This window comes from Apteryx mantelli, chromosome 3 (assembly GCF_036417845.1).
Source record: "Apteryx mantelli isolate bAptMan1 chromosome 3, bAptMan1.hap1, whole genome shotgun sequence".
Lineage (NCBI taxonomy): Eukaryota > Metazoa > Chordata > Aves > Apterygiformes > Apterygidae > Apteryx > Apteryx mantelli.
The window spans coordinates 118,554,306-118,564,975 of NC_089980.1; the positions used below are offsets into that span (position 1 = coordinate 118,554,306).

The window sequence follows — 10,670 nt, forward strand, 5'->3', positions numbered from 1 at the left end:
ACTGGGAATGCATGTTCTTATTTATATATATTCCATAAAAAGTTGAGTTCAGGCTTCCTTAGCTGGCCTGCTGGGAGATAAGAGTAGGGCTGTAAAGCTGGGATGTGTCTTTTCCCTCATTTGTTGTTTGACACTACCACAAAAGTGGATGAGACGGGCAAAGGCTGCTGAGACCTGGCCACATTGCATGACATCTCAGCAAGAACACTCTCCAGCCTGGGGCACACAACAGCTGCTCTTGCCAGCAAGCAGTCCAGATAGGCAGAAATGTTGTTGCGAGCCCAATGTGAAGGTGCTACTGAACATCAGTGTGTATGTAGGCTTAGTGGGGTTTTTTTCATTCTTCTACCTGGGTCCCTGTGTGAGGTCACGGCAGAACCTGAGCTCTCAATTATTACATAAATAAGTCATGCAGACAGGGTGATTTTAGTATTTAATATTGACTTGCATTGGGATCATGACCAGAGGCCCTTTTCCAGTAAGGGCAGGCTCTGTACCAATTCCTACTTAGACAAATGTCCCTTCTTTAGAGACCTTACCTGTGTATATAACAAAAAGGAAAAGAGAGATTACAAAATAATGGTGAGACAATCGTGATCTACTTCTTTAGTACTCGAACTCTTTGATCAATGGTCTAATGTCAATCCTGAATGTTTCTAAGGAAACACAATGCACCTTTATCTTCAAATTTTTAATTACTATACAGGCAGGATGATTGCATAAAAAATACTACATGGTACCACAGGTATTGTGTACTTTTTTGATGTTGCAGATTCCGAAAGATTTCCTACAGGCTCTTTAGTTTCCATCATTTTAGGAGTCATCATGATTAGTTTTTTGATAATATTAAGTTGGAAAGTTCTTAGCCAGTGATAAGTTTAAGCAACTTTTTTACCTTCTTTTTTTTCACATGCAAACATTCTTTTTCTTCCCATTAGAATTTTTGCCCTATTTGTTTTTTCTTTGCATAGTTAGCTAGCAGGTGACATGAAGTTCTCAGTTTTTGATCCATTGTAGCATTTCTTCTTAGAAGAGTCCAAATATTAGAAATACCAAAGACTTTTATTTTTTACTGAAAATATATATCACTTTCTCACTGTAGAATGCACCAAGAAACATTGAACATATACTTACTCTATTGAAGTAGACTGAAATGCCATTGAAAACATTCAGTGAACATTTTGGGTAAAAATGGGCAAATAGTTTCTTTCAATACATGTTTTTAAATTAGATCCTGCTACTTGTCCCTGTTTTTACACTTCTACCTTAAGAATGTTGACAGTATATAGAAGCTGGGATTTAATAAGACCCTGGGTATCACTCTCAAATCATGCTTTCCTGGATACCTTCTGACCCATTACAATCTCCAAAATGAAGTTATTGAAGCCTGTTTAGAAGATCAGGAGATATGAATAAGCGTGACTAACATTGGGGACACTGAGTCATCTCTCATGAAGAAGGAGATATCTATATAAACCTGCACAATGTTATCTGACTGCTTTTTCTGACATCTTTTTGAATTATGTGCATTTTCCTGACACTAATTTGGAAGCCACAAGCTCTGATTGGCTTTTTGAAGCCAATCTTCACAGTTAGGAACATAAAAATATGCCAAAATTTATTGTTTGGTCAAAATGTTAGTACTCAATACAGTTCAACTGAGCTTAGCCTACCTGAATTCCTTTTTTCAGTCTCCAGGAAAACAATCCTTTTGATTTGCATATGTAATTACACACATACCATCTTTTGTCTTCTGTAAATGTAGTCCTCTTTAAGTATTATTAGAAAGACATATTTCTACAGTGCATTTTACTCCAGAAGGATAGAATTTATGCTCAGAATCCCTCAGAGTCATTGAGCCCCCCAAATTTGTCATTAGCCTCTTAATTTTAATTGGCTTTAATTTTTCTTCTGAATTTTATGACAGTGACAGATTGTAACCTTTGGAGAAATGTGCTTACTTTTCTGCATGCTTTTAATGCTATGTCAAAGGAACATAAATTCTAAAAATTTTACTTCTTTAAGCTTTGCTAGAAGTATAATATAGGACAAACTTTCTTTGCTGTGCTGCAAAATGTAGGATGCTCTAAGTACTGACTCATCACAGCAGGTGCTTCAGTCCTCAAAGTCGGTTGGTACTCTCAGCACTGCACCCTGCAGGGGTAAGAAAATCAGCTGGCTTGAGGTCACACAAAACATGACTTTTGACACCTTTGTCAAAACCATGAGAAGAAATGCTGCCTTTATTTTAAGACAATTTTGCTATGGGAGCCCTGGATTCTGTGCTTTTCAGGTCTTACCAAAAAAAAACCCTCTGACATTCTGAATTTTTTTTCTTGACTAGGTGGATTGATGTCCTTGCAAATACTTAATTAAGAAAATAAATCCTGAGCTGTATTCAGACAGTAATAAAGAGAGAAGACTGAAACAAAACACTGACGCACTTTAAATTACCTTTGTAGTAAACTCAGAGCAAAATGTTATTCCAATAATGATAGATATGTGTAAAAGCAAAACAAAGTGCATGGATTAAAGTAAAATTGGAGAATTTTTGACAATGCTTAGCAACTATTATATTCTTTTCAAACATTTCCCGTTCTATCAGACTGTTTAAATGAAAAAAATCAAAACTATATTATGAGTTCTATGAGTATTCACAGCAGTTGCTTTCAGCATTTCAGCATACTTATGAAAAGCCTTGTACATTTATAGGAAGTTAAGAGCACCGAAAATTCAGAACAGCTGAATTACCAATATCACCCTTTTTAAAAAAAATCTTCTGTAGGGCTTTTGGTGGAAAGCTAATGAGGAATTAACCTTCTTACTGTTATTCTTCCCATCCTGGTTCACAAGCTGCAAACAACCTTGGCATACCTAGTTCCAGAAGTCTGTCGGTCATGTGATATATCCTTCAAACACTGAAATTCAAGATGAACTGCTGATCAAACTTCCCAGATTGGAAGGTCACCTTTATTTCACATGGTGCCCTACATGGCACTGGAAGCATACACATCTGCTGAGCTGATGGATGTCTGCCCACTCCCAAGATAACAAGCCAGTTTTGCTAGGATGCAGATGGCAGCTGAAGATATATCACATACCCAACCCTGCAGGGGCACAAATTCCGCCCTCCAGGAGAGCTTGGTCACTTTATCACCATGTGCCTGTTTACACTTGGTCATACTTGCATCAAAAAGACAACACAGAAAGTGAGAAAGTGAGATACTCGGGCACTTGGCACAGCAGAGTATATTTGTTGCAATGGGCTGCTGGAATATGTATTAACACCCAGTATGGCAGAGCCTGTGTAAATGTGAATCTTGGGTCTGTGGATACAGCATAGACATCCAGCCTCTTTGCAGACCTTGTTACCACAGGGCTGATGCAGGGGCAAACACTCAAGGGGAAGGAGTCCAGACCACAGGGCTGAACTCAGCTGAAAGGCCAGTGAAGAGGCAGAGGCAGATGCCGACCGTTCCCTCACAGTGATGCTTTGCACTGTTCATGGCGCAAAGAATGATTTTAGGTGCTGCGCCTTTGCAGAACAGTGTTGTCAAGCCACCTGCGCAGTGCTTGAAAAACGGTAGGCAGCCAGTGCTCAGTCAGGATTATCACACTCCTTCCATTCTCCTCCTATGTTTTTCAGGCATTTGCTTTTTTATCATATACGTGGCCTGTAAGCTCTTTCTCTGCCTTTTTATCATAAAAGTGTAGAGTGCTTATCCTTTATGTCCAGTCATGGTTTCTTGGGGATACTATATTAATTGTAATTAATTATCTTTTCTCTGCTTTGACTGCTGAATGAGATTTGGCCACAAGGGAAAGAGTGAATGTTATTTTTTGAAGAAACAAGAAATGTTAATATTTGATCAGTCCCATAAAGGTGGCAAGAGAGATTTCAGCCAACAATCAAAATGAGCTGTAATTTTCCCAGTTATTTCTTCCCAGCATTTATCTGTCATTCAGCCTGGCAGAGCACTATACATTACGAGTGCTCATAGTCTCACATCTTCAATAATCATTGATGTAACTGAAATAAAAGCTTTGTATTTCCTTTCCTTTTTCAGCTCCTTGAATAATGAATAATGGACACTGCCATTCTCTGTATAGCCAAATATTAGTAAAGGTAAACAAGTACAGGCTGAGGTTAGTGCCCTACTAGCTGAGCTAAAAATCAAATGCACTGACCCATTTTGGTCATTAAAATCCCATGATCCCTTGTGTTAATGGAGAGACTTAGAAATATGGTTCAAGGTTTAGGTATTCCACAATGCTTCAGGGAGTTTTTGACATTTTTCACAGGATGACAAGTAACCAAGATGTCAGCTGGAAAGTATCTAAACAATACTAACTTCTTGGACAAAAACAAAATATCAGCCTATATTCTTCTTTTTTTTTTCTTACCATTTTCCATCCTGTGATCAAATGTGCAGGAAGGTTCAGCCTTCCGTTTTCAGCTTTAAGAAAAAAACAAAGCTCTCAGCTTTTTTACATCATTTCCCAGCTAGAATGGCCCTATAGATGCCTTCTAGTATTTTAACACAGCCATGTTAAAACTTTTGTCAAGGACTCTGATCTACTGCAAATGCTCTCTGAATACCAGACATGCAGACTACTGACCTCCCCTCCAAAATTAGTTGAGGTCTGGAGGCAGAGTTGGTGCTAAGGTAGCCAAACTGTTAATGACTACAAAAAGCCCATTGGCTATAACTACAAATAATTGCTGATGCTTACTTCTACCCTTACCTAAATTCAAATGTGAATCTTATTTCAACTAAAATGTAAGAAATATGACAAAGTGACAATGATAGTTATGTAAGATTTTAGTAGGAGGAATGATAATAATTGTTATGTTTCAGAATGATGCTATTCGTAATCTGTTCTGACCTATTTTTGACTGTTTCTGAATGAATTATTCCATGATATCCCTCTTACATATTATTCAAATAAACTCATTAAATGAAGTTATTTCTCATGGAGTGAGAACAAGTCCTCACACTGTAAAATTCTGCCATTTTCTTCAATGGGAGAAATTCTGCCTTTGGGCTGTTATCATGTAAAGTAGTACTGTTCTCTTTGACCTGTTTCTGAGCTTGTGATATCTGGCTTCTATCTGGTATGTATTATGCTTTTAAAATAGAGGGAATCTCTCTGTTTAGTTGAGGTAAGTACCAAGGGAGTATTCGAGCAAGCATATTATACAGAGCGATCTTCTTGTCTTCTCTCCTGTGGTGTTTTTATACTTGTTTATTCTTGGATTATTGCAAACTCTAGTATCAATTCTCTTTATGTTTAACAGAAAACCAAGTGATTATTTATACCTTCAATGAAAAAAAGCCTGACAACAATAGGAAGAACAAATTAAAGCATCCCGTGTGAGAAACTATGTCCCTCTCTCCTCAGGAACTTTAGAAATCTTTCCTTAGCAGACATGGCCCTTGACTTCTTGCGGTTAAAGGCACACTGAATAAAACCAGAATCATAAGTGATTCAGCTTAAGATAAAAGAGAAAAATGACGAGACGTGAAGTCAAGGTCTTTGAACCATTTCTAGTCATAAAAGATGCTACTATGTTTTTCACAAGTGGAATAACATCTAGTCTCCTTCCAAATTTATATGATGGTACTAGAACCAAAACCTCCATATATATATACATATATATATATACTACTTTTGTGATTTCAGTGATTTAAGTTAGTTGGTTCCCCTTCTATGAATCTGGTCAGTTGGTTTGCTTAATTCATATCCCACAGGTGTTGCATTCTGGCAGTATAATCTTGCAAGCTACGACGTACTCTACTATGCATCGGCATTCCACATACTAAGTCAGCATGGAGAATGAGCTTTGCATCACTTAATTTTCAGTTTCTACCTGGGGCTGAATTTAGTCTCCCTTTACAGTCAGAGGGCTCTTCTGGGGCAGAGATCTTTTAACCTACTTTAGCTGTCTGTCTGAGGGTGAATTTAGTCTGTAAGTTCATAGCATCATAGGTGTAGACACATAAAGGAGAGGGGCCTGTGTAGAGCCTGATGTCTGTGACTACGGGGCCAGGCTGAGGCTGGGCCAGGTGGTCGCCCGTGGGTCGGGGTCATTGAGGGTGACTGGGGCCCTGCCCCGCGATGGCCAGGCAGGGCCGTGGGGCCAGGGATGGGCCAAGGCAAGGCCAGGGAGTCAGGTGTGCAGATCGGGACCGGGGCCGGATGAAGAGGGGCCGTGGCCTGGCACAGACATGCTGCGATGCCTCTGCAACATAGCTCAGGAGGGGGCCAGCAGGGGAACCTCAGCTTGAAAGCAGATCCCAAGCAAAAGCTGTTTTACAGTGCATACAAATGCTAGAGCACAATTAATATTTTATTTTACTGGAACAAGTGTGGGGTTTGTGGCTCTTTTATAGAATCTTCCCTATCTTTTTCAGTTGATGTTTCTCTCTTTTACAGTAAAGACCACATGACATATAACAACTGAGACACCTCTTGTGAAAGCTATTTACATCTGAAGTTAATTTCTGGTGCAGCTTGAATAGGTGGAAATTTTTGTTTAAGAGAATTTGTTACTTAATTATCCTCTCACTACAAAAACCTAATAGACACAGAGTGAAATTTATTTAACAAAATGAATAATGATTAATTACACCTCTACAAAGCATTTCTCCTCCTGCAGACTTTGGAAGCCCTTTGGAGACTGCTAGTCTAATCTGCATTAGCAGTGGGACTCTTTTGCATCACCAGGTCTATAAGTAATTACAGCAGTCTTTCTCCACTAGTAAATCTACAAATGAGATTTTTCTGGTTTTGGAAAAGGAAAAAACAAACCAAGTTCTTCTGTCATAACTGCAAGGATGAATTAGAGAGGCAGAAAACAATCAGCAAACTGGAAATTTAGGAGCAGCAATGGGCTTAATGCTTTGGAAAGTTTTACTGAGACATACTCACATGGTTAATAAGAATTTATAATAAGGAGACTGACAGTTTGTGAAGCATGACAGATGTGATCCTTTGGGGCCATACAGTGCATGGACTTACACAGCAGTGCTGAACACATTTGAAAACCTGGCTCTGCCTCCCTGCTTTTGATACCCAAGCTACTTCCCTGTCCCTGAGTAATACCAGATTCAATTTTCACTCTTTTTATCCATCACACACTGAGCTGTGTCCTTACACTCCTTCCCATGCCCCACTTCTTTGCAATATCAGAATAACATGAGGATGCTATCCTTCTGATATCCATAAGAAAAAGAACAAAATGAATTAAATATATATATATATTCTAAATAGCTTCCTGGTCTCTGCAGCAACTCCTGTCTTCATCACTTTCACTTTTTGAAATTATGACTCAAACATTAGTAGCATTAATAAAACACAATAGGAAGAATGCTCGTTCAGTAAGTTAATGTTAGCTACAGCATCAGCTTACCTTGCTTTGCCTGTGTTTTACCTACATTGCACATTCACATACATTTCACCTTTCTGCCCTCATTCTCCTGAGTTACAAAAGAGAATGTCCAAAAGATCATACAAAGAAAAAAAAAATTGTTTGAAAATTGATTTCTTGCAAAGCTCCAAGCCATTCATAGATAAGTCATTCACTGAATAAAGTTTGGTCTCCTAATTTGACTTTCATACAAAACAGAAATTTACCTTTTTGAATTTCCTGTGCTTACTCCCCCAGTGAAGCTTTGTTTACTATTGATCATTTTTACAAGAGCACTTGGTTTATTTTCTTCAGGAAACATTTTTTAAAGAACATAGAAGCCCAAGGGTTAGATCAAATACAGCAAATGAACAGCTAGGTTCTCTACTGTGAATGATTTGCATCAGAATGACATTCAGCTTCCCTCACCAAATACACAGACAGAGAGGGAGGGAGAGAGAGCAGAGCTGCCTAAAATGAGGCAGTTTGGAAATACATGAGCACAGAGCATGCCCAGCCAGCCCCCAACCTTTATTTCCTATCTTAAGGCTGCAGGCAAATTCATTTATGCATGCAAGATTCAGAACATGGGCTCCATCGCTGACATTTCTTGAAAGAACAGTTGAGACCTACTTTTTCCTTTGTGAATAGGCCCTTATTAGATAATAGCATACAGGTTAGAGAAAACAGGACTTCAAAGGGCCTCACAGCTACATCCAAGACATCCCTGGAGACTGCACTGATCACGAGCGTAGGCTCGATACTGTTAAAGCTATGCACTACTATCCAGTGAGGCTGAATTAGCAGAATTAAGAAGAAATCCAACCATTTTAGTTGCAATAGAGGGAGAAATAGTAGCAAGTTATGTTTTAGACTATCTGTAATAAAATCTCAGAAACATTGGTCACTTGAAAAAATAATACATACAAGGTGCCTTAGCCAGCTGTCTTGATCACAGACTCAATGGCCAGGGCTTGCAAATGATTTTGACTCTATTCTGACTACTATATGAACTGAATTCTTCATATGGCACCCATATAAAGGTATCTTTTTACTCTTCATGTAGCCAAGTCCTCTGACTGCCCTGTATGCAGTAGACAGTGTATTTCTATTGAAATGATTCAGGGACAAGGAGCAATGTAACATCTGTACTGAGCTAATTTACATGTTTGACCGACTTCTACAGGCAGCATGTTTAATAGCCAACCTGCTACAGGAGAACTGTAAAGATGATGAATTAACAACGCCTTGCCAGAATTTTCTAATAATATTATGTTAAATCGCTGCCTTAAATTCACACTACATGGAGATAAATACCGCTGCCACCATCTTTTTTTATTGTTTTTTTTATTTTGTAATTTATTATTATTTGTAGGTACAGAAAAGTGAACAGGATTTAAACTCTCACTCCTCCCCTAAAAGCTACTCAGAAGAGAATATTTTCACTTGAGGTGAAATACCTATATGTCTCTGTAATAAGGAAAGCTCTATTTTTGCCACTTTTAGGATTTCTGTTGTATAGTAAATTACTTTAAAAAGAGGAATAGCTGCAAAATGTTAACATTCAATCTGCATGTCCTTGTCTGCATGTATGTGTGTGTCTGCATGTGTGCACATGTGCTCACTGACAAGATAGTTGTAGATTAGCCAGAGGGAGCTGAAAAATGGAAAAATTCTCAGGATTAGAATTTTTAAATAAGTATTTTAAAAACATCTCCATTGCTGTATTTAACTGGTAAAAAATATAGTCTGATGGGTTTTAAAGAGCTAAGGCTGAAAACTGAACTATAAAGACCTCCACCAGCACTTGCATTCAGTGCTGTCAAGCTCACAGAACTTTCACAGAAATACAGAGATCCCTTTGTGCACATTAAATTGCCAGACTGGGAAAACAAAAGTAATTAGTTTTAACAGAAAATTAAGCCTGCAACTTCCATTGTAAAGTCTGCAACTGCCAATACAACTTCCATTGTTATCTTTTTTGCTTGTTTGTTTTCTGCGACAATGTTTCTGTAGATAAGAGCTGGACAAAAATGTACAATGGACATGTGTAGGTATGTGTGAGTGCATGTGTATATGTACACATACTTGTGCTCAGGTCTTGAATTCTGCTTTTAAAGAAAATGCTCAAATTGGGAGTCTTTTCAGGCTGATAACTCTGCTTGAAGTCAGACATTTCCACAGCACCCTGAAAATTTAAAAGATCTGTGGTATAGCTACCACTTTAACTGCCCTGTTTGACCTTGCAACTTTGGAAGTTTGTGGCTAAAGGTTAGAAAAAGTTACAATGGTAATTTTATTTTCTGTGTGTTAAACTAAAAAAAAGCTGAAGTTGAAAGAACCTTCAACCTTATTGATTGTCTTTTATTATCCATCTGTCAGCTGTCATCCATAGTTGAGAGATATAAAACTACTGTGGTCATCATAGGCTGATGACAGCAGAATCTGGATCTTTAGGCACTGTTTCAGAGTATATCCTAATAGATGGTACAGGCCTTCAGTATGCATTCAGTATTTTGAGGTCTTAAGACAAAAATTCCCCAGTTATTTGTGTAATTTCTCCTTTTATGTTTGGAAGCCATTATAAATAATATATTTCAACTTTTTGCTAAAGAATTTCTTTAGGTTTTGTGTTATAGTTAGTTATATGACACAGAATTCATGCTGAATATCTCACCTAGTCTGCCGTCAACTTGAAAGGTGCAACATATTTGTTTGTTTGTTTGTTTGTTTGTTTGTTTGTTTTAACAGGGCATATTCAGCTGGTAGATCAGGTGAACTGAACATATTAAAAGATGGAATCAATCTACCCACAAGAGAAAGCTGCAAAAAATGCCATGAGCTGAAGACATCGCAAACCACTGCATTGAATGATCCAGCTAGTAAAGTATAATGTCTCCAAAACACCAGAGAAAATATTTCCACAGTGAAATCCTACATCCAGCCCAAGTTTTCATGACAAAAATAATTTTTAGTGGAACTCCAAAAATACTTTGACAAAAATGTGAGTGGTTTTACAGACTGGTGTATTTACATAGAGTGATCCAGTTCCCAAATTCAGGGTAAGGGTGTACAAAATGTATGTGAAGAAGATTTGGAAGGCCTGCAGAAGCATTGGGAACTTCCTACACGCCTTGCTTACCTTTTGTTCAGGAGTTTTTGGCAAATTATTGTCTTTTGGTGTTAATATACCTTTGACAATGTGTAAAACACTTGAATCAGTGAAAGAAACAACTTGGAGAACTCTGTTAAGCAAAAT

The 10,670-nt window shown here is 38.0% G+C and overlaps 1 protein-coding gene across 1 annotated transcript in view; it reads left to right on the top strand.

Moving 5' to 3' along the window:
* TPO (thyroid peroxidase) overlaps positions 1–10,237 on the top strand; it is a 70,413-nt gene extending 60,176 nt beyond the window's left edge. The window contains exon 14 of the mRNA XM_067294606.1: positions 10,163–10,237. Coding sequence (XP_067150707.1) covers positions 10,163–10,194 — 32 coding nt within the window. The 3' untranslated portion in view covers positions 10,195–10,237. The remainder of the gene's footprint in view (positions 1–10,162) is intronic.
* Positions 10,238–10,670: the final 433 nt, after the last annotated feature.